The sequence below is a fragment of the Astatotilapia calliptera genome, chromosome 7, assembly GCF_900246225.1.
Source record: "Astatotilapia calliptera chromosome 7, fAstCal1.2, whole genome shotgun sequence".
NCBI classification, from domain to species: Eukaryota; Metazoa; Chordata; class Actinopteri; order Cichliformes; family Cichlidae; genus Astatotilapia; species Astatotilapia calliptera.
In genome coordinates, this window is record NC_039308.1 from 63,117,515 (window position 1) to 63,142,078 (window position 24,564).

The following is a 24,564-nucleotide window of genomic DNA, read 5'->3' on the forward strand; positions in this document are numbered from 1 at the left end:
TAAAGTGCAAGTATAAAAAAAAAAAATGTATATACATGTATGTATATATTTCTACAAATCGTCTCAAGGCAGCACTTGAGGCAGGGTCAATGGTCTTTAGTAGAAAAGTGCAAGTTAAGAACAGCACAAGTACCTAAAAAAAGAATTTGATTCAAAACAGTAACAGGATAAATCACGTGACTCTGTGGGACAGTCATCCGAGTCAGCTTCTCCGTAAGAAAACAGCCACCTCCGTCAGGGGGACAGGGTAGTCGTGCAAGAACGTCCCCCCGTCAAACACCCGTGCGTTCTGACTGTCCTGCCATTGAAAGCCCCCGTCAGGTAAATATATATCCCTCTGCACTGCCCCCTTCTCCACCACGGGTGCCACTAAGACCTGAAAATAAATACGTATAAGGGAGATTGCACATGCGTGACATCAGGATACGGCTGAAGTTGCTAAAACATGCCAAGTGCATTAGATCCCACATCATCAGAACTCCATTAACTGACCTCATCTCCGATGAGGAACTGGTCATTGATGGTAAAGGTCATGGAGTCAGTTGGATTGAGCCACCACATTGGGCGATAGATGGGGTTTCCCGTCACCTGCCACTCCTCTGCATACTTTTCAATCAGCGGTGCCACATCCCTCTGGTGCCTTGTTAGGTAGTTCCGAGTTAGGTTTAGCACCTATGGATTACCATTTGAGACACGAGAACGAACATTATTGTGGATTACAGTAAAAAGAAAAAGAAAGAAAACAAAAGAAAACAATTAGGATTATAACAATCGAATTAAAATCCATCGTTGCCTTTTTCTTGGGCAGTATTTTCATTCAGAACCACTTAGGCCTTTTTCACATCGTTCATCCAAAGAATCTATTTTCAAGAAATCTGGATCAACAGAGTAACTGAAACCAGTGACCAGCCCTTTCCTAAACTAAATCATCCACCGCAAGGATTTCAGTACAAGAAAAATATTGACAGTGAGGTCTGCTAAGGACATTTGTGCCATCTCTACACGCAGACTCAACTCAACAGTCACTCATTGTTGACTTAGTGGGTTTAACTCTGCCAAAGCCTTTGTGCTGTCTCCCTTTGCCCAAACGACTTCAGCATTTCTGGAAGGGTCACATCCTCTTCAGAGTCTCACGACAAAAACAAAACTTGACCGCCTCTATAAAAAAATGTATTTTTATGACTTGGGATTGAGACCATTTGTAGGAATGAGCCACTGGTTTGAGTGAATCTTTCCCTAATTGAGAAGCCAGGCATGTGTGTGGCTTTGAGGTTTTGCTGCTATTCGATTCCAACGTATTTGCTGCTGTGACCTGTCTGTGACCGACTGCAGTCTCACACATTCTGGAAATAAAGGTGCACCACATTTAAAACTGTAGTAAAAATGTCTATAAAAGAGTCATTTATCATGGGCAATGCAACAGTCTATCTCCACTAAAATATCTCCCCGCTCTCACTTCATCTGGGTTTATGAACTGAAGACCATGCAAGAGACCAAAATGGAAAACATTGCTGCTGTCAAATGCCTCGCCGTCCAAAAAGGCCTATTTTTATCTTTGTCACACAACACAAGTCACAACTAATATATTTTGCTGCTTTAGCTCCCTCCTAGTGGAAAAAAATTCATTTGATCACTCCCACTCTGTCACACTTGTCAATTACTCATGGAAATCTTAATTGCCACAATAAAGTATTTTTCCAAGACTTGTCCTCAAATTCATTATCATTCCTGCTGAAGTGGCCCTTGAGAGTGAGAGCGAGCCATAAATCTAGAATAGGGATTGTAATTCAGACCAGATGGACTCGTAACCACAGGTGAATGAGATGAGGAAAGGTGGGAGGGGAAGGGGGTTAGGGAGGGCATTACCCTTCTTCCTCTGCAGGAGCATAAAGTGTTTTTTGTTCAGGAACCTGAGCTCTGGTAACACATTGTCAAAAGCATCAATACCTGTCATCAGAGACTTAAGGCTTTGTTTTCCTGCTGTGCATGGTGAATAGTGTGTTCCTCATTTCCCATGGAGAGGTTCATGGTTCAGTCCTGCCCCTCCTGCTGAGGGGAGAGTCAGATCTGAGTTTTGATAGATCAGGTCTCAGCAGTCCTCTAGCTCCTCTGCAAAAGAATCGGTGGGAACTTCTCAGCGCTTGACCCTCAGAATTGAGGGCTGGCTGTTGGGCCAATGAACCACTTTTTCAACAGCAGCATGTGGGAAGGAAGGATAATCTCCCACCCCCTTTTAGAACATCTAATTAGCAGCATTCACACCTCACTACACTTGATCTCTCCACAGTAAATCTTCACAAGCGAAAATCTGGTTAGCAAGTCATGAGCAGAATGTGAACCTGCTAGGTTGTCACTAATGTGGATGACACAGCTGTAATGGCACCAAACGCAGGCTGCTGCCGGGTGGCTACACGAGGCAGACCGGTAGTATACCTGGCCCTCCCCGAAGATCCAGGGTGGTGTGTGGAAGCTCATAACAGGAAGAAAGGCTGCAATCTCCAGCCAGCGGATGAACAACTCCTCATCTGTGACCAGGTCTCCAGACAGAGAGCCACCTGTGCAGAGGCAGAGAAAAGACAAAAACAGTTAAACAGTGGGTACTCGTGTGGCTTTTTTAATTTGCAGATTTAAGACAATGCAATATGATGTACGTTGGCTTCTCTATTTTGGAAAAAGATCAATTTATCCTTTTAGATCTGGTTCATGTTAATTACTGGTGTTTTGCAAGCTAGTGTGGGCTATAACATTGTACTAAAACTATCTTGATACAACTCATACCTCATATCTAATGAACAATTTAAGATGTTTCACGGCAGTTATATCAGGCCCATGTTTTACTGACAGCTCCCAGCTTTGTCCAAAGCAACACTAATCAAGCGCTTTTTTCAGTTCTCACAAAAAGGCAAAAATATCACTATGTGATAAAAAAGGGACCCATAGGTTCTCGTATTACCTACTGCATCAGGAATGAGGAAGTTGTATCCCAGCAAAGTGTGGTGCAACAGGTTGGGAATGAAGGCCTTAAGACCCATCGGGCTCCAATCAGACTGCAGGGGGGTCATCCTCACAAAGAGTGGCTTGTAACTGGACCTGAGACACAGAAAAAGTCCTAATAAACACAAATGTGCCTTACGGGAAGCAATGTCATTGTGCATTAGCTGACAGATTACCGTGTCCCTGCAGTCATAATGGTGGAATCTCCTATCCTGGTGGCCAGGTCAGCCAGCAGGCTGATGTACTTGTCTCCACCCAGAGCTTGCGGTGGCCGCAGTGCCTGCTCCTCAAACAGATTCCCCTCGCCCCCTTCCAGCATGATGTACTCCATCCCTAAATGGGTTTGAAGGGCTCCTACCCTGTCCAGGAACCAGCTCACTGCTCCTGGATTTGTGATGTTCAGCTTTACACAGAACTTTCCTCGCCACTGACTCATCACAGGGATCTGGGTAGAGGGACAGAGGCAACTGCATTCTAATTGGTGTTTATTTTACACTGCTATTATTTTCTCTGTGGATAATTGACTAATTATAAACCGCAGTGCAACTGCTGCTGCAATTATAGATTTCCTGGTTTAGTCCTACTGCGTTTGCATTGCATTGCTTTTTTAATTTGATCAAACTGGAGCTGATTAATGCAGAGAGTCTGCAATGCAGGAGGAAAATATCCCCAAATCTCTGTCTGGTTTCATGTTTGACCGAATAGAGTGTTTTAGTAGCGTGAGGAAAGTTAACTGTCAGGGAAAACTGTACTTAGCATGAAATAAAAATGTGGTGGGTTCTTTATACTGCCTCCCACAACAACAAACTAAATGAAAATACATAAATCTCAGTTCAAAGTTCAAATGTGGATTACTGTGGACGCAACTAAGTGGTTTACAATATGATAGTGTGTGCCTCTCATGCCTCACCAGCTGTCCCTGAGGGGCTGAAGGGAGACTGAGCCAGTAGGCCTCAGTGCCATCAATAAGGGAGGTGTGGAACTGTGTGGTGTCCACCCCCAGGAAAGGGGACATGGTGATGGAAATGTTAAGAAGCTTGACAAGTGGGAGGTCCCTGGTCAGTCTCTTGGACATCCCCCTTTTCCTGCTGTTGAGGTAGTCATGGTCCTGCAAAGTGACAAAAAGACAGACAACAATTTTAAATTAATAGTTTAATGGTGCTACTAGCATACACCTTTGCAAAGTTGCTTTGCAGAATTGTAGCTTTGAGAATGCAACTTCTGTCAGAACCATTTGACATTTGCTAGAGTCCTTTGGGAACTTTGCATTACATAACTGTGGAACAAGACAAATCATATGTAAAATAGCTGTGGGAGGAAAGGCTATATTAGCTCATATTGTTTAATTTCTTAGATCCCCCCCCCCCCACTAACCATTCATATCTTCTGCTTTTTTTTAATCCAGAAAGAAGTAAAATGCAAAGAAATTCAAATAATGTGTTAGACTCTAGGCTTTTATTCTAAAAATTTACTTTAATTTCTATGTAATAAAATTAGAAATAATGCAAACCTATTAATAACCAAATCACTTTGATGCCAGTTCTTGCAGAGTAAAATGGAAACTGTAAAATAAAAATTAACAGAGTGACTGAAAATGTATGGACTCTTGTAAAACTGGAGTGAAAGGGGATCATTGTTGCTAGCCACACTTCTACACAGCCTAATGTGTTAATTCTGTAAGTTTCCATGCAGGATTTTATGCTTGGCTGGTTCTTTATTGAAGTATGAAGGGAGTGAAGTGAGGTGGTACCAACAAAACTGGTGATTAATATCCTTAATATCCGCCATCCATCATGATTGCATATTATTCTGTATTATTATTTTGTTTCTGTTCTTTCACAACTACTGAAAATGCAATGGAAACATTACCAGTGTGTACGTATATAACAGGATGTCTGGAAATAACCTTTTATGGACTGATTGCATTTCTGCCTGCATGGTCTTCTGCTGTACAGTCTGGGTCATATCTGAGCATCAAGCTGGGATTACTTGCTCTAGTTGGCTAAGGTTCCGTCAAATCTCAGCACACCCAGTTCTTTGCCATCCTGCAGTTACCACACTCAGAGCAACCTAATACCTATTAGGAAAGGCTCTGTTTGTCTTCTCTCAACTATATTTGTTTTGTAACGGAACACCACCAGGTTCTACCAGGTGTTGACACGGATTGACTTGACTGTGGTCCGGTGGTGTCGTTACCAGGCAGTTTGCAATAGCATTTAGGGAAGGGAACTGTATGAATGTGCAGCTGAAAGAATATCTGAAAACATATTTGATGATGAAGTGCCCCATTTACATGCTGTAAGGCATCACAAAGTGTCCTGAAGATTTGATCGGCATTTTGTGGAACTAAGTTCTGTTAGGCAAAAAACAAACAAACAAACAAACAAACAAACAAACAAACAAACAAACAAACAAACAAACAAACAAACAAACCTAATCTGGCTTTTGTTTTTCTATGTTGTAACATTTCACTGAACCTGTCCTCCCTCCCTTGTTCCCTGCCTCCAGTGCTCTGGAGATCCACTTAAGAAAACTCCTTCATCTCTATCTCTGACCAGTTGTGGGCCTCTGACCAATGAACTCTTACCAGATTTACTACCTGTCAGGGTTCCTGGGTCGTTGACTTAGTGATTTCAGTTTGTTCATGTTCAGTTTAGTTCGCCACATTAATGTTCTCACTTCCTGTTTTTTCCCATGTCAGCTTGTCTCTTGTGTCATTAGTCAGATTATGTTCAGCCCTGTACTCACCTGTTTCCAATCGTTGTCATCATTCAACCTGTGTATTTAAGTTCCTCGGTTCCACCAGGTCTTTGTCGTGTCATTGATGTTGTGTACGCTGTCCGTGTTTCCAATCCAATAAACCACCAGGCGTCACCTACCAGCGAGTCCTGCGTTTGGGTTCCTTCTTCCTCGCCTCCACACAAAACCTGACAGAATGACACGACCCGTGCCACGAAGACACGATTGGAACCCAGCGGACTCGGACCTCTATGAGCGGCAGGAGGCAGCACTTTCCCGTTGGGCAGAGGAGTTCAGGGGAAAACAGCGGAGAGAGACCATGTCTTCGAGGGGACTCGCCTGGCTCTGGGCAGGCCTCGCAGACGCCGCGTTCCCCCACCTGCTGCCTCACCTGCACCGGAGCATTTGCCGCGGAGAGTGGGCGTTTCTCGCCGTGTTTCAGCCGCTCCTTCTCTTGCCGCTCCGCTCCTCGCTCACACACCCGCCGCCTTATTCACTGGACCTCCAACCTCGCCATGCCACAGTTGCTCTGCCTCCCAACTCTGCTCAACGGAGGCTCCCGCGCCAGAGGCTCAGTTGTTTACCCTGCCCGTTTCCTCTTCCCGGAGAAAGCGGCGCGCACGCCTCCATAATATGGACCATTTTGAGCAACTCCTGGTGGTGAGTTCCAGTGATTGTTTTTCGCACTCTTCGTCTGACTCTTCACTTAAAAAAATAGACTCATCTCTGATTCATGGGGGGTTTCCCTCCTGGACGATGATGTGGACTGGGAAGATTTTTTTTTTCTGCTCCCCCAAGGACTGTTCAGTCAAAGACTGTGAATAGTGGTGGCAGAAGGACCAGAATAATCCCTGATAAACCTGGCAGTATCACACACCCAGTCATTATTTCCACCCCTATCAGTCAGCCTACACCCAAACCTGTGCCAGCTCCCAGGAGGAGGGCAGCTGCGTCCCAGTCCACTCCTGCACCCGTCCGTGTTCCTCGGGTGGGTGTGACTGGCGTCCAGTCACCTTCCATTCTTGTCCCAGCACCCAGGCTGAGGGCAGCCAGAACCCAGCCTGACCTCCCTAGAGGTTCGGAAAAGCTAGCCTCTCCCCCTACTAGTCTACCTCTTCATCCACCTGATCCAGCTTTCCCTGGTTAGGCTAGCGGACCTGTCCCCTGCTCGGGCACCAGCTTTACTAGCCCAGGCTGCAGCTTTATCCCCTTCACTAATTCAGTCGTTAGCTCAGCCATTAGCCTCACCAACCTCTGTTGATCCTTTAGCCTCCCCAGTCCAGACCCCTGTAGTTCAGTCTCCTGTAGTCCAGTCTCCTCCTGTCCAGTCGCCCGCAGCTCAGTCGCCTCCTGTCCGGTCGCCTGTAGCTCAGTCACCCATCCTCCCACCGCCTGTGGTCCAGTCAGTTCAGCCTGTAGTCCAGTCTCCTACCCAGTCACTCATTCACCATCCTGTTCAGTTTCCTGACCTGCAGCCACAGCATCCAAAGCCAGCTGTGAGCTCTCTAGCTCCTCAGCCAGGGGTTTCCGCACCCGCTGGCGCCCACGCAGTCGCCTGCAGCCGCTCCTCCGTCACCGCCGGCTCCTCGTCCTCGACGGATTCGGCCACCTTCCAGGCCGCTGACTGGACCTCGTCGCTGGCGTGGCCGCCGCCGTCTTCCTCGCGGCCGCCCACCGGACCTGCTCAGTGGCCGCCGCCGCCCACCCTGTTCCTTTTTTTTTTCTTCTTCTTCTTTCTTTTGGGGGGGGGGGGGGGTACTGTCAGGGCTCCTGGGTTGTTAGTGATTTCGCCACATTAATGTTGTCACTTCCTTCCCCCCCCCCCCCCTGTCAGCTTTTGTCATTAGTCAGATTATGTTCAGCCCTGTACTCACCTGTTTCCAAACATTGTCGTCATTCAACCTGTGTATTTAAGTTCCTCGGTTCCACCAGGTCTTTGTCATTTCGTTGATGTTGTGTACTGTCCGTGTTTCCAATCCAGCCAGTTCAGTCAAGGCTGGACTGGGACAAAAAATCGGCCCGGGCATTTTGACCCCATTTTGACCGGCCCACCAGGATAAAGATTGAAAATGTGACGTCATTCAGGGATAAAACCGCAAAGGATTCTGGGAACTTGTGGCAAGAGGTACTAGCGCACGCAGGCTTTCAATTGAACTCACTTACACAGCGATAAAAAGAAACCCAAAAAATGGCAAGAAGCTGTTGTATTATTAACTGCAATAGCCGGTCGCATGACAGCCACAGGAAGCCGACGGGTAAAGAGATCCTTTTTTTTTTTTTTTTTTTGAAGTGAAATTTTTTTAAGCCATGTTTCCAAAGTAAGAGCCGATGGATGGTCTGGATATACCAAATATAACGTCTCAGAACACCCCAGCTCACATGTTAGTCTGCTCCAAGCATTCCCACAAAGGTCAGAGTTTTGTAGTAGTTAATACGTCATTTTTCTTAACATAATTGGTGATATAGGTTACAAGCAAGTCTGGCGCTGAACAGAAATTGTCGCGCTATGCTCCTTTGTTTATTGTGCATAAATAGTGAATTGTTCTGACACAATATTGCGTTTCGCTTCTGTTATAACCATGGTACACTGACAAAAACACATACTTTTATTCACAGGATAAAACAGTTGTTTTGTATCACTAATTGTCCATTGCGATTACAATATTATTGTCACTGCTACATTTCTGTAATGCTACTGTAACCGGTTTCTGCTTCATCCCGCTGCAACAGTTCGGCCCAAACAGACTCCTCGACTCTGCGTTGTGTAGTGTTTTTAAAAAGACAGTCTCTGATCGATCGTTGCCACTTTATTTCCTAAATGGAAACAACGGTGTATTATCAGTGCACAGGCTCGCCATACACCACTCCGCACAGCACACTCTCGTATGGCTACGGCAGACTGGCAGCGATTACTGCAGCAATATTACAATTTCTAATATACAATAAAATAACAGCAACAACAAATGTACCTGAATGGAAACAACGGTGTATTATCAGTGCACAGGCTCGCCACACACCACTCCGCACAGCACACTACGGCAGAACATCTCATTAGCATTCCGCTTTAGCATACAGTTTCACACATTAATAAACAAATGAAAAGTACATAAAACTGGTGTTGGACATGTGTCCACTAAGCACTTATTACACTCGGTGCTCTTCAGCTAATCAAACATGTTTTATGTGTCTGTACTACTTAGCTATATTGTGTGCGGAACAATACAACTCACCTCTCGTATGGCTACGGCAGACTGGCAGCGATTACTGCAGCCAGCCACACCGAGAGGGGGGGCGCTGTTTCCCCATTACACTGATATTTGTGGCAAGTGGAATAATACCACATAAACACTGTTACACTACCAGAAATTATTTCCACTACTAATTAATTACCGTTGAGCTTAAAGGTCCTATTAATAAACTGTTAATGAATGTGTATTTATGAAGACGATTTGTGAGACTGGTAAACTTATGATATGTACAATAGTCTTTCGTTCTACACGGTGCATTTCAAGGTCCTGCACCCATCCGTCGGTAAACTGTACCCGGGCATGTTGCAGTGACCTGAAGTTACTAAAGTTCATGAGTGTATGCACTCACTCCAAGAAGCGTATAATTATAAATCTGAGCGTGGTGAAAGTTGGGCAGCACGCTGATGTCTTTTGTCCACTCTTTCACTCCTTTGATTTTTTCCTCGTATCTTTTCTTTGTCTTTTCGCCGTCTGTCTTTGTACGGACCGGCATTGTTCTCCTTTTGTTTTGTACATTCCTTTTTTGTGCGGCAAAGAAAAAAAAGAAGGTATTGGAACCGGAGAATGAACGTTTTGCGGTGCTGCAAATGTTTGCATTTGATGCGGTACTTGGATTGTTTTGCCACGAGTTCCCGGCATGCAATGCGCGAAAATCACGTGATTGCTAAAGAAGGGGGAGGGTGCAGCCAGCCTCCTCGGCTGTAATTGGTCCAGCCCAGAGTCGATCATGACCAATTGGCCAATCCAACACCTTTCATTATATATACCCTTCCTAAAAAAAAAACCAAAAAAAAAAACCCATCGGCCCATAAAAACAAAAAATCGCCAGCGGCCCACCGGGCAAATGCCCGGTATGCCCGATGGCCAGTCCAGCTATGAGTTCAGTCATTTCAGTTCAGCCAGCTATCTCAGTTCAGTCAGCCCTCCGTTGCATGTCCTGTTTCATCCGCTCATCATAGTAAACCACCAGGCTTCACCTACCTGCGAGTCCTGCGTTTGGGTTCCTTCTTCCTCGCCTCCACACAAAACCTGACACAACCTCTGTGGTTGAAGCAGTGGATTATGAAAATCTGCAGCTATGCAGCGGACGAAATGAAGATGAATGAAAAAAGAATAATATACACATCTTAATTCTAGTCACTGGGTTAACAAACTTTTCTAGGCTTAGTAAAAGAAGAGAGCTTCTACTGAAAATAGAAACTCCATGAACTGGCTTCTCAATTCAAGACCTCGTATCAACAGACTAGTAGAATTGAACATAAAGCATGGCCCCTGCAGCCAGCTATAATGTCAACACACTATATTTGTAATGTTTAAATAAAAATTTAAGCTAAATACAGCTGATGCCTGCATCCGCAAAACTTCTATCTCCATCATTTGATACCTGCAATGGCAAATGGCAGCAGCACCGCAGCAGGTGGCCCAATCCACCAGGAATGTCCACTTCAGTGCGATAAAGCAAAGGTTGCATTCGAAAATGCTGAAAACAGCAACCTTTTATGATGCAGTGCTGACTTTTTATAATCTATTTATTAATATGAGAGCTCACACCTGCCATACAAAAACTGTCAAGACACTGAATGTGTTACCAATCCTTATCCACTATTTGTTAAATCCTGTTGGTGGGTTAATTTTATTTTTTATTTCATTTAAACGGTTTAACCAGTGGGATTTTTATCCGACCCAGATTGGGTTTGCCTTAGCAGAATATTTTCACAATGAAAACTTCACTCTGTCACAGCCTTTAAAGGCTGGGAGAAGACACAGCACAGTTCAGTAGTCAGTGTGTGTCTGCATCATGTACCATATCAGAAAGGAGGGTGGTGGAATGTTCATTGAGGCTGATGACTCCCTCCCCAAGCTGGTGTCTCTTCAGACGATTCGAGAAAGTCCTCATCTCCCGCTCCACCTTCGGCCCTGAGTCCATGTTGGCGAGCAGCTTCCAGAATGGCAGCCTGCGGCACACACACAGGAATCAGACTGGAACAGTTAAACACAGTTGGCTCGCGAGACTAAAGTTTCAATCGGTGCTCACCAACCACACCAGTGCACCGCTGTTATAATAACCAGAAGTGAAGCAGAGTGAAATTTACATCTGGTCTAATCTAAATCTAAACTGAACTAACCGCAGTGCTTTCATGTTGGGCAGCTCCCTGCTGTGCTCCGAGAGCTGTTGCACTGCTTCCTGGTGAGCAGCTTTTACATTGTGGGCCACACACACAGTGTACTGCAGAGGGAGTCGCTCCATACTTGGAAGTGACTGTAGGCAGAACTGCTGTCTGCTGTCCAGCCCGAGCTGCAGGGGGATGTCAGGAGATACAAGCACTGCGACACCTGCATGGTAGGAAGCACACAGGAATGGGCGTCGGTCATTAGCTTACATTATGCTTGTGGATGAAACCTTGCTTTAAGGAGTCAGATAAACAGCTGCAATATAAAGTCACAGTCTAGGTCATACACTCATGCGAAGGAAAAGTCAGGTAATTCAAACAGTTATGATTTAAAGAGGCAGAGATCAGCGCAAATAAGACAGTCCATTGCAAATTCCACTTATATGACATAGTGCATGAGTGTTACTGAGACCAGTATGAGTATGACGGATGGAGTGTTGTGGGAGGTAGAGTGCAGCCTGTGTCAGCTGATATTGCTCCACTCAGATGTAAGAAAAACACTCCCCAGAATGAGATATAGCAGCACACAGTTGGATGAGTTTACCCTGAAACTACTGGCAAGTTCTAAGTAGGTAGGTTACACTGCAGACCAGTGAAATGAGATTCAGGTAGCCTGGAAAGTAACACTGAGGGCAGGGTTAGAAACATTTTTTATTTGTCCATTATGCTTGCTTCTGGGCAAACACGAGCATTGAATGTCCCGTGCATGTTCCCTCTCTGAATAACAAAACTTACCAGAAATATTGAAGATTTGAAGATGATTTTTGTCTACTTTATCCTTCTAAAACCTTGCAGTTAAGGGGGCCTCTTTAGATTTCTGCTACTGCATGCACATACAGTCCATCAGATGGCTTGCATAATGACAAGATTATGTGTAGCTGAAAATTGTATCTGCAGATGTAGTTGCCCTGGAAGGAATGCCCCATTCATCTCAGGTTACCCTAACCCTAACCACTTCTCCCCTAACCTGACTCCCACCTTCTCCCTCCCAGCTTTAACAACCTTCAGTTCCTCTGTGCTCTGCTTGGCTATGTTTCTGTCCCATCTAATAAACTGAGCCATTAACACAGACCCTGACCTCGTATTGAGATTTTGCAAAAGCTGCTCAAAGTAACCAAACTGGGGTTTAAGATTTGTGACCAATCAATGGAAAGATTAGACAGTCTGAGAAACTGGTGAGACCTTGGCTCATTTCAGCTGCTCTCTCTAGTTTCAGTGGGCTTACTGTTCTCATGGAAGCAGGGACCAGGAGCAGGCGGGATACTCGTGTACCAGTTTATAATCAGATTAATAGTTTCAGAGATCAGTATTTAAAAGCCTTGTGAGGAGCCTTCAGCCTCAGGGTAATTCCCACGTGTTTGCAATGGATAATGTCAAAGAGATACTGGTAACACCTCAGCTGCCTCTCACAAGGTATTAGGTCAACATCCACGTGTTTGTTACAAATTTATAAATGGCAGATAAATGCAGATTTTATTTAGGAAATATTTATGATAAACATTTAATTTTATGTATTTCTGACATACAGAAATATTTTCAATAACAAAGGAGTTGAATGGACGCGATAGAAGAAAGTTGATAAGGCAAAGGTGCTTTGAAAGAGTATGGTGGTGTATGATGTGGTTTGCAGAGAAAATTATAAAGATTTATAGAAGGATGGAAGTGGAAAGAAAGTAGTGGAAACATACGCAAAAGGACTACACCAGACAGCAAGAAGCCTCGTAGACTAATGTGCTGCTGAAGCTGCAAACAGTGGCTTTTACTAAAGTGCATACAGAGTGGAAAATGGAGTTGAATTTGCCTTCTCAAGTCATAATTAATTTTTGTTGGAAATGACACTGCAGAGCCTCAAGGAAATGAGACAAACTGATCCTAAACTGCTGTACCTGTTATTCCATCTCGGATTAAACGTGCATTTTTGAAAGTTAAGTATACCAAATCCTGTCGTCTGTTTATAAAATCTTACTCAAAACACTATGAACGCACTGGTGTGCCTTTTTTCCTGTCAGGGAGCTTCTCATTTAAAAACAACCCCCCACCCAAACCATTCTAATCCTGTTTATTTATTATGCTCTATAAGATGCAACGTATGCTAGCAGGATTTATGATCATTTTAAAGAAAATGAACAAGATTTGAAGCCTTAAGTTGTTCCCATAGTGGTGTACCCAGGAGGTGAGGGAGATTTTTAAAGCAGCTTCTTAAAAATTCCCCAAAATTCAATACATTTTCTTTTTTCTTTTTTACTAGCTCTCAAAAAGTGACATTTTGTGACTGGTGGAAAATATGCTCTCGCCTCGCCTCTCGTTAATTTAAAGATTACACACGTTTGCTGTACAGATCTGATTGACGTTTCTCAGTTTTGTAGCTGTTGACACGCAAATCAAACAACTATCAGATATATGTGGACATACATGAATTTTCACGTACACGTCTCTCAGGCACACCTTGTTCAATGTGCAACTGCAGCTTTCCAAGAAAAACAGTGCTGAGCTTATAGGACCATAAAGACTCTTTGCTCACTTTCACTCAGTCTGACCTCAACATCTGTAGGTGGTAGCAGACCCTGTGCACCTTCACCAGGGTCGGTAAGGTTTTAATGTGGCGCCTAGGATCCTTGAGAGTGCTGGTCTGAAGGAAAATGCTACTCTATGACTCCCTGCTGCTGTGGACCAGATGAACTGCACTCGTTTACCTGTCATAGTTTTACTGTTCTTTCTGACAACCGTGCAAACTTACAGACCTGACTAGGGGTTAAAAAAATGTGCATTCAAACACTAACCCTGTGTGTGCGAGTTTGTGTGTGTTTGGCATGTACTTCTTTAACAATGGAAATTTCGTTTTTGTGCCCGACCTCAAGAAATTGATGGCCACAAAACTGGGACATTGCCATTGTAGTAAATTTCCAATCCCACTTATTGAAGAAATAATGAAACACTAAAGAGGCTCTCTCTGCTCTACTCCTATCATCAATCAGTTTTATTGTTTCAAGGGTGAGACACTGTGTTCTGTACAAACATTACAGATGTGTCCTTTTCACTACCAGCAGATTGGATTAGACAAACTCTAAAAACTGTGAGAGCTGATATAATACTTTTTGTTTGGCTTCAGTGGTGACGTTAGCAAACCGTTTAAACTCATATTCTGACATTCTCACTTGAACAAAGATTTCACTAAAGCTCAGGGTTAAAGTAAGGAAAGGGAAATGACCTGAGCAACCACAGACAAGTTACGTGTCTATATGAAGAGTACAGAAGCTGTCCCGTTGTTACACCCTTTAAAAAGTCTTTCTTCTGTTTCTTGCCTGTTGTCCTTCATGGAAAGTATAAGAGGTCAACTGTGGAAAATGTTGTGGGGTGATTTTCATTCAGTAGTTCTCTCATACAGGAGATGACAGCTTGCTTTTAACAAAGCTTCAGCTGGCTAACGGTGTCATTCTTGAAGTGTTTCACATCTTACTTTGCAGGAGTGTCGAGGTTTCGGGGCAGCTGCCCAGGGACCTCGTCGTGACCTATTGAGCAACGCAGATGAGTGTTTTGGAGCAGTGTCCTACGTTTGGCATCTTGATCTCGGATTGGTTTAAAAACCAATAAGAAAATCATCTTTAAAACATTTCCAACGAGAAGATATTTAGTAAAAATTAAGAACACAGTTAAGAGAGCTAGATTTCTTTTCTGATTTCTTTTCTGATTTCTTACTCTTTGGTACTCCGTAAGCCTTATTTGCGCTTTCAATTACTGGTTAGGAGAAAGCGAGTGTATTTAGTCTTTGCATCTCCAAAACATTTGTAAAAAGCTTACAGCTTGGATACCTTGCATTCAGATTGCTGAATGACATTAAAATTTTTTGATAATTATCTGTTTTTCTTTTGTGGTTTCCTTCCTTCCTCTTCTATTGCTTTCCATGAAACTGAGTAATGGAAACATGTTTTAGCTTTAACTGTTCTATCCCTTGTCAACATAAAGCTCCGTTATATTAGAGACAGAAGTCACGTGTGCATGTGGAGGAAGTGGTGTAATATCTTAAAGAGTTGTTGTAAAGTTGTTGCGAGGAATCTTGGAGAAAGCGTGTTCTGTGTGTTTCTCTTCATGAAAAAAAAATCTATTAAGAAAAACTAGATTCATTACTGGCTGGCTGAGCACAACAGGAGGGGGACATTTAAAGTAGTTACACAATCACATTTTTAAAAAACTAACAGGTTTGCTCTGAACTTTCGTTTGTAATAACAATTCGGAAACTCACGATGCAAGCCAAACTTCAGCTCAGTACAAAGCATTTGGATACAGGCCATGGAAAAATGAAGTCTTTTATATATGAGAATAGAATTTCTGGCAAATAATTCACCTCTCACTTGTGTGCCAACATCCAACAATTATTTTACACATAAATCCTGCTGTGTTAATTAGTCACACACGGGACAAAAATGGCTACTTTGCTTTCAAATCAATGTGTTTCAAATAATCGTTTCCGCCGCTTGTATTCCCATTACTGCTAAAGATCTCATTATATTATAATCTATTTCATTTTGTTTGTTATTTTAGGAGACAAATAAAGAGACAGTTTTCATCTGTTACTGGTTTGTCTACTTAGTATTGTTTTAAGCCCACAGGCAGCACACAATAACAATCTTTTTGAACACATGCAGTATTCCCATGTCAAGCCTTCGGACCTCTAGCTGTAGCCCTTTTAATATGCCATTATAATGCATGTGATCTAGGATGCTACTTTGCTAATAGCTAATCTGTTCTTACTAGTCCAGTTGTGTTTTTGAATGGATAAAGACAGGTGTGGCTGTGATAAGTTCCTCCAGTTGGAAACGCTCTCAAATGTCACTCTGCTGCATGGTGGCATGCTGTATCTCTTTCATCCAGTTTCTCTACCTTGGCTTTACTTTGCTACTCTTTACCTCTCTTCTTGATTCTCTGTTTAATATGACCAATTACCATACATATATGCTCTGTTATCACAAATATTTCAATCTGTCTGCCATGGTCTTTAACTATCCCAAGGAGTCCTCTTAAGTTTTTAATGTCAGCCACAGCTCTATACTGCCCACAACATTTATAACTCTAGCTATGACTAACTAGAGTCAGTGTAGACAGGCCACTTGCAACGATCAGCGGGTTCAAACAGCTGTGAAGCCTAATGTTACGTTAAAACTGCATTAACTGTATGTTTGTTCCTCCAAAGCAGATTTATGAAGACAGCTCAGATGAAAGTGTTGTCAGTCCATTAATAATAAATAATATTAACCAAAAGTAAAGACATGTGGCGATTGTTTTACTTTTTTTTTAAAATTACTATTGGAATACTGCCTTCCCAAAATCTCCTTTTTTTAAACGAAAAACAACACTGGAGTTCTTGTTTTAATACACATTACAATACACATTTATTGGCGCAGACATATCGCTGCATTTCAAATACACATGAACAGTGTGTACTGTGTGTCTATGACTGCATACGGTGCTGTGTGCATGCAGCTAACTCCTATTGAGAAGCACTATCCTAATCACGGTTTGCTGAGTGTTGGTGGACACAGCTGGATTTAAAAGCAACTTTTCTTGAGAAGAAACTGTTAGCACTTGGAAAGGGGTGAGGAGCTGTGCATGCTAATAACCAGTGATATATGATATAATTTCTTCTCTATATTTCTGTAAGTATTTTTCCATCTGCATTCAATTAGACTTGATTAAGTGCAAAGAAAGAGAAAAAAAGCAGGAACAAATCACTTTTCTAATTAAACTTTCACACGGTTGTGTAACCTCACAAATCTCTATAATGATATCCACACATGAATGTGGATTTTCTTTGCCACAAAAACTTCTGTAATTGTTTCCTGTCCCAATACTATTATCCATAAAAATGAAGCAGTTATGACTCAAACACATTATAAGATTTATAGCTGAATTTTCCATAGTTTTTTTTAATTTGCATTTCATTTATAGTTCAGTTCTGGCTTCCAAGCTGAGTTTGCTTATTTTTTAATAGTATGACAGGTATTTGTCAGTGTCTCGACTTCAATAACACTGGAATACACGTGACATTACAGCCATAATAATGTTAAAGCAGCAGATTCTATTAATGTAGTCATCCCAAAACCTTTGCATTTGAATTTATCTCTATATTCTTTGATTAATGTATCAGACGTTTACACTTAGCCTGGCTTTTTAGTTCCATTTTAGTTAACTGGAATGTTTTTCCACGCTTTTACTTTGGTTTTGGTTAACTATAATAACCTAGTTCACAGTCATAATCACATTGGATTTTAATCTGAGATATCATGTGGTTCTTTGGACTGAGCTGCTGGGCAGATAAGGAAGATAAACGCAGCTAATGAAGACTGACAAAATGCTCTTTCTATACAGATGAGAATAAAGTGTTGTTATTTTGCCCGGAGCAGCAAAATGAGCACAAATTCATTTTGATGCATGTAAAATGCAATATTTTTGTACAAAATATAAATGTAAATTCAACATGTAGAGAGACTATAACAGGGGTCATGCAAATAAAGGGTAGATACTAATAGAGTATGCAAACTACTCTGGAATTAAACCATAACTGGATATTAACTCCATTCCTCTTGTTTCTGTGTGGAGTGTGCATGTTCTCATTGTGTGTACTCTGTGTACTCTGGCTTCCTCCAAAAGTCCAAAGACATGCAAGATGAGTTGGTTGGCGACTCTAAATTGGCACAAGTGTGAATGTGAATGAATGCCTGTCTCTCTGTGATAGCCCTGCAACTGACTTTTGATCCTTCCTTGGTGTACCCCACCTCTTGCCCTATGACAGCTGGGATCGGCTCCAACCCCCCGTGACCCTGAATTCCATTACTAGAAAAAATGAATGTCTGGCTGGCTGGCTGGATGGATGGATGGATTGATTTGTCTGGCATGTGACGTGATGTGGTCTGAGAAGGTGTCCATTTGCTGTCAGTTCTGACAGTAAAACACAGTACATCACTGGACTGCCTCTGAAACTCTGTCTCGTATGCCTTTTGTAAAAGTGGCTGCTAATTCACAAATGTACCAAGTTTACACCGGAGAGAACAGCTCTTTCGTGCAGTTCAAGCAGGTGTAACATTTCTACTTGCAGCACAGGACCACACAAGTCTGAAGGTTAAAGCCCTTGTTGGTGATGAAATGTTCTGTAGGTTACACAAATTACTTCTTTAACTAAATGGACCGAGAAGCTACTAGTTTGTCACACATCAGACTGATTATGTTGTTGGCAAATAAGGAAAATACATGAAACTTATGTTCTTGTGATCTGTTGGACTGGTGTCCAATATCTGAAAGCAAAGTGAGAAGTGTTGAAATGCTTGGAAAATGTCTTTGATCATGGAAAAACATTTTCTCTCGGGCCTAATGTGCACATTATGCAAATCCTGGAGCCAAACAAAGACATCCTTGAACTTTAAAGCAGGATATCATGTTAAATATACCTTTAATGCTCCAACAGGCATCATTGTCATTGCTGAGCATCAGTTTGCTATGTTTGGGGCTATGTATCTGTGAGAGGTTACTTGGCAACAAATAAACAGTTGATCTCATTGGGATCTCATGCTATCTCTGGCTGCATGTGTGTGCATGTGTGTTTTCCTCTCTGTGGAAAGCTAAGCAGATAAACAAAGGGTTACGGGGGTCCTAATAATTACTGGCATCCTTTCACAAGGTGGAAAAGGGATTTAAGTCATGTGACTCTCAGGCGAAGCCTGTCACTGTTACATAGCAAAAGATATATGTGTGTATATGCGGTTGCATGCGGTTCCATCAGCATGTAAATGACTGAGTGAAGCTAGTGCTAACAATCAGTGAAGTCGATGATTATTTGTGTCGCCTTATTGGGTGATGTCACTGCGTTCCCTGTGGCAGGTTATTTGAGTTTTGTAGTTACTCACAGCTAAATCCTAAACCATTTACAGAGCTCAAAGATATTCACTTAAGGCCCTACACCTAAGGCCTGCATGTAGAAATGAGAATATGTGAATATTAAAGATTTTTTGAACAATGTCAGTGTGCTAATAATAATAATCATGATCTCAGATTGATATCGAAATTCGATAGGAACAAAGATTAGTTTATTTAAGCAGTAGCTCAGAAACCAACCCAACACAAAGACAAATTGAATCTCCATAGTCCATGAGATTTGTGTAAACGCACATGCACACACTCTCTGCAGACATTCTTCATCAGTCATATTAACCATTCACATCCGCTAACAGCCCCTGCCTCTCCCCCCTTTACCCCCGAGGATAAAATCTAACACCCTCAAAATAACCTGGTGAGTTATAAGAGTCAGCAGGGCCTCCATCCAACCTGCTCTTTTAATAGAAACAAAAGACAATTACTCTGGTATTCCTAAGAGTTAATTTAAGATGCTACAGGTGGCTTGATTGCCTTTGTACTCTAATCTCTGAATTAATAAACTGACATGCCACAGCCAGCATCGTGTTACACTATCTATGTGGCGAAGCCAACTTATCTAGTATGTTGTGTGTGTTTTAGGGACGCTGCTTTAGTACCATTTTTGCCAGCTAAAGCATAAATGCTTACATGAGGGGCTGAAAAGGGTAGGACAACACAACAACATCCACAGGGCTTCCCTCGCGCCCTGGGATTCACGCCACACATGGTATACCCACTCATGTGGGATCAAGTTTCAAGAGTCCTTGTTCTTGTTCTAACGCTGCACCAATAGCAAGCGTGGCAAACTGCCAACATCCTTACTGAGGAGACCTTTTTTCTTGTAATAACATAGCTGTGGAGAAGATTTCTAAATCCATTTCTAACGACGAGATCGAGAGCAAATCCCATCAGTGACCTCTTACCCGATGAGCCAAGGAAGTAGCGCTCCAGGGCAGAGCCGAACCCAGAGGGATTGTCCTTCAGATCACTGACGATGAAGGGCTGCATCGTGGTGTTCTGATCGTTGATCGGCCAAGTCTGACCCCGAACACTGGCACCCCCGTACCAGGATATGTTGGCCATGGAGAAGCAGTCCTGAATAAAGACACGCATGTGCAAATATACATGCAATCACACATTAAAGGGAAAAGGGAAAGAAAACCAGAGTGAAATGTTTGCAAACAAGAAAAAATAAAAAATAAAACAGTGATTAACTAATTCGATTAACTTTATAAAAAGTCATATATTATTAAAATAGTAGCTGAATTAAGTATGGAAAGAGTAATGTTTGTGAGGAGAGGGTAAAAAATTTCTTTTGGTTTTAAAACACTTTAGCAACCTCACTAAAGGGCACCAACATTTTGTCAGTATTTGACAAAATAATAAGAAAAGAAAAGAGAATAGAACAGAAAGCTTTTGGTTGTCATCACTGTTCTGTGGTAAATATAAGGAAATTAGAAGTACAGCAGTTGATGCATTAGGGCAGCAACTCTCAAGAACAAATTATTTAAGAGCATCTAAATATTTTAGGAGACTTACAGTCCATAATAAATTTCATTTCTGTTCTCAAATTAGGATTTTACTTTAATTTAAACAGCTACAAATGTAATAACATTATTCATAAAAGCATTGTATTAACAGTTTTTTGACTGGATGAGTTAATGTAATATTTGAAATTCAGTGTCAGTTAAGGTTGCATCTGGTATATCAGTGAATAAAATGCAGGGATTGAGCGTCAGAGAATTTTATTTTATTTTTTTAAACAAATGCTTCCCCTTCTGTCTTCAAGAGACAAATACGCAGAACTTAAGTTAATTTTTTCACGTCAGCAAATCTGGGCTCCATTAAGTAGTTTCAAAACAGGTGCCAAGTAGTCACCTGAGAGGCTCTGGGCAGGATTTTTGGAAATTATGAAAATAAATGTGACTTTGGTTTAGAAGATTTTCTGTGAGCAGTCACACCACATGACAGGGAGTTATGTCGAGGAATGTTCCAGTGGGGACAGATTAACCTACCCAAACTTTGCAACAGTTAAATGCTTCTGACGATTAAGGCAGGGGAAAGTACAGTAAGTACTTCACTCAGTGTAGTTAATTAAATGGCTTTAGAAAGAGACAGGAAGAAGCATAACAAGTCACCTACAACGATTTGACAAAATTTTTTGTCCCCTTTCTGATTTATTTATTTCTTTATTGTCTATTTGTCACACTTATGTTTCAGATTATCCCAAAAAATTAATATTAGACAAACAAGCCCCTCTTACTCTAACTCTAGTCCCACAGAATGAGACATTATCCACAAATGGAGAAAACTTGAAGAAGAGACAGGTCTACCAAAATTACGATGAGAGTGCACTGACAACTCATCCTGGAGATCACAAAAGAACCCAGAATAGCATCTAACTTGCCTCAGTTAAGGTCAGTGTTCATTATTCAGCAATAAGAAAGAGATTAGACAAAAATGGCATCCAATGGAGAGCTTCAAAATGAAAACCACCGCTGACCAAAAAGAACAAAAAGACTCATCTTGCATTTACAAAAAAAAAAAACATTTTGGCAATCCCCAAAATTTTGGGAAAAACATTCTGTGAACTGATGTGACAAATGCTTTTTGCAAAGTTTGCATCCTGTTACATGTGGCTTGAAAATAGCAGAGTATTTCACTAAAAGAACATCCTATCAAGAGTCAAACATAATCATGAGGGTCTGTTTTGCTGCTTTAGGACCTGGACGACTTGCAGTTATTGATGGAACCTTGAATTCTGCTTTTTCAAGAAAACCTCTACCAGAAAATCCTGAAGGAGACTATTCGGCTATTCACTGAGGCTCAAGCACAGAATGACCAAAATACACAAGCAAATCCACCTTCAAATGACTACAAAAAACTAAAAAAAATTAAGGTTTTGGAGTGACCTAGTCAAAATCTGGACTTTAATCAGAGTGAGACACTTTGGCGTGACCTTGAAAAGTCAATTATGCTCAAAAACTCTTCAATGTTGCTGAATTAAAACAATTCTGCTCAGAAGAGTGGGCCAAAAACTACTAGGACGACTAAGACTTATCACAAACACTGGATTGGAGTTCTTGCTGCCAGTGATACAAGCAGTTATTAGGTTTAGGGGGCAATTACTTTTTCACATAAGGCCAGGTAGGTTTGAACAACTGTTATTTGCCACACATTTTTTGTGCTTAATAAATAAAATCATCATTTTAAACTGTATTTTGCATTTATTCATGTTATCTTTGTCTAAAATATGTGAAATTGTAAAACTAGCTTGATTATCTGAAACAAGTACCAAGTGTGACAAATATGCAGATAAATACATTTTAAAATGGAGGAAAAGAACACTGTATGTGCACATGTTTGTTTCACGTAGTTTAACATAATTCCGTGGCCATACACTGGAGATCAATATAAAAATCCAGTTAAATTTAAAAAAATTTATACAAATTTAAAACATTTATCCGGTTTTTTGAAAACGATAATCACGTATGCAGCAAGAAACACATTTAACTTTTTCTAAAAGGAGATTTCTACCATTTTGAAAGCTTCTCTTTTCCGTTAATAAGTTATATAAACAGATTGTGAGTGAAATACATTTTTTCTTCTTGATTATTGATATAAAATATATACTTTTAAAGTTCTTATTCTATAATATTTGACGGAGAAACTTTGCAAAGAGACCTGCTTATAAATTGTTGCACACTGTGCACCAGAAATAGGCTGTTATCAAAGCAAGGCAATGTCATTCCGCAAACTACAAACTACAAAGGGGGACATTAATGTTCCTAGCCTGAAGAAAGTGCAAAACTGGGTTTGCACTCCACATTTTGCTGTGATTTGTGTATTTCGTGTGCACATAAAGAGAAACATTACCTTCAGCTCCACATGACAGTGTACCGGTGCCCAAGTCATGCTGTAACACTCCGTCTCCGTATCCTCATTCGCTTCGAGCGAGATCTTCACCTCGGCCACCGAGTCCCAGGTATAGCAGAACTCGGTCTTATTGAGCCAGCACAGGTTCCTCACGAAGGGAATCTCTATATCGGGGTTCCCTACGTTCCCGACGTCAATTTCCACGTAGGTCTTATCCTCAGTCAGGGTCTGTATGAGCAGCGAGTGGGTTTTTCTCTCCCAAATCAGTCCGCTGAAAGTTCCCCTAAGGATCCAGTTTTTGTTGGGCTGGTCCACCACTTGCCAGTATATGATCCCGATGGTCATTACGAAGAAGACGGCAACCCCGAGACAGGCTATCGCTCCTTTCCAGGTCTCGTTCATCTCCTTCAATCCCGTATCCCATGTTACCTCTGGGATGGGGCTAGGGTTCCTATTTCGAGCGTGGGGCATGTTGTTTTTGAGATCAGCAAAGAGTCAAAGAGTAAAAATGCTGCAGAAATCTCTGAGCGTCAAAATCATCTGTTGCTTCATCACGTCATGGTGTTTTCAGTGAAGCTACAGTGTGAACCATTCTACTCTTTATCATTACACGGTTTACACTGCTGTTTTGGGTTTTTGCGCAATTGTGCCGGCAACAGAGACCTGTCATGTGAGGAAAGCTGTGAGAAAAAAAAAGCCCAGCGCAGAAATAAAATGATATGAATGAATAACGGACTTACCACATACTGCTGATGTTTTAAAAGGATTGGATTTGTAAATAGCATTGGGTGCAGTGAGCTCTTAGGCAGCCTCAAGTAGGGTTTGGCAGCAATGCCTGCGAATAGCTCATAAGACGCTGTCTTGCTTGTCCTGCACTTTCTGACGTAACGCCGGGTAGTTTCTTCAGAGGAAAGGTAGAGAGGGGGAAATAGGGGATCAAGGGGGCCTGGCAGAGTCTTGGAAGTGCCCGCCGGGGTGAGGAGGCCACGGGCAGCCTGGAAGGGAGGGACCCCCATGCGTGCTCCCAGACTCTCCCTGCGCTCTCCATGCGTAAAGTCTGAGCACACTTCTCAACTCTTGGTTTGGTAGACGGCGAGGAGCGTCTATTGGAAATGGCAAGGTCGGGGAACATGCCATACCTCATCCAAATGAGATCCCCGGGTGTTTCAATGAAAAGCAAAGGGTAATGTCAAGGACTGATGGTGAAATCATGAAAGAAGCGTTCAAACATTTAGGATCAATTATATTCCAAATTATTCAAGCTTCAAGCAATTAAAATAATAAATACAAATTTAATTTCATTTTGTTTTGGTGGGTTTTTTGTCGTTGTTTTTTGTTTTGTTTTGGGGGGTGGGTGCACGTTATCTTTGGGCTCATTACCACAATGGCCAAATATGTTTTTTTCCTCTATTTTTAATGACAAATAATTATGTCACTTGTTGACTGGCTCTACAGACTTTGCAGGGATTAAAATGGTTTTTGACAATTTGTTAGTTTTGCTGGTTACAAAATGAAATGAGGCACCTGTTATTTATCACACATCTCTGCTGTATCTCCAGGGCCAAAGTCATATAGCTCAAAGCAAATACATTACAGTAAACCTACTCCTTTATGCATTATGTGCATAAGTTATA

At 41.9% G+C, this 24,564-nt stretch overlaps 1 protein-coding gene across 2 annotated transcripts; it reads right to left on the reverse strand.

Moving 5' to 3' along the window:
* LOC113027052 (SITS-binding protein) lies at nt 1–24,210 on the reverse strand. 2 transcript variants are annotated; one of them, XM_026176470.1, is made up of 11 exons: nt 23,671–24,209; nt 22,931–23,593; nt 19,978–20,149; nt 11,108–11,315; nt 10,786–10,936; nt 3,905–4,102; nt 3,171–3,439; nt 2,954–3,090; nt 2,434–2,555; nt 493–672; nt 1–376 (listed from the first exon to the last, which is right to left on the reverse strand). In XM_026176470.1, the coding sequence occupies exons 2-11, from the start codon at nt 23,399–23,401 to the stop codon at nt 203–205; spliced, it is 2,082 nt and encodes a 693-aa protein (XP_026032255.1). In that variant the 5' UTR covers nt 23,402–23,593; nt 23,671–24,209; the 3' UTR covers nt 1–202. The 2 variants fall into 2 exon arrangements, with proteins under 2 accessions (XP_026032255.1, XP_026032256.1); XM_026176471.1 differs by lacking the exon at nt 1–376 and having other exon boundaries at nt 611–672; nt 2,958–3,090; nt 23,671–24,210.
* Between the last annotated feature and the right edge of the window lie 354 nt (nt 24,211–24,564).

What these genes read in the sequence shown, in the direction of transcription:
- LOC113027052 (XM_026176470.1), bottom strand. Translation starts at nt 23,401, where the DNA reads ATGCCCCACGCTCGAAATAGGAACCCTAGCCCCATCCCAGAGGTAACA. An exon ending in ACTGTCATGTGGAGCTGAAG is followed by an intron (nt 20,150 to 22,930) that starts GTAATGTTTCTC and finishes GTCTTTATTCAG; the next exon opens with GACTGCTTCTCCATGGCCAA. An exon ending in AGTTCCTCATCGGAGATGAG is followed by an intron (nt 377 to 492) that starts GTCAGTTAATGG and finishes ATTTATTTTCAG; the next exon opens with GTCTTAGTGGCACCCGTGGT.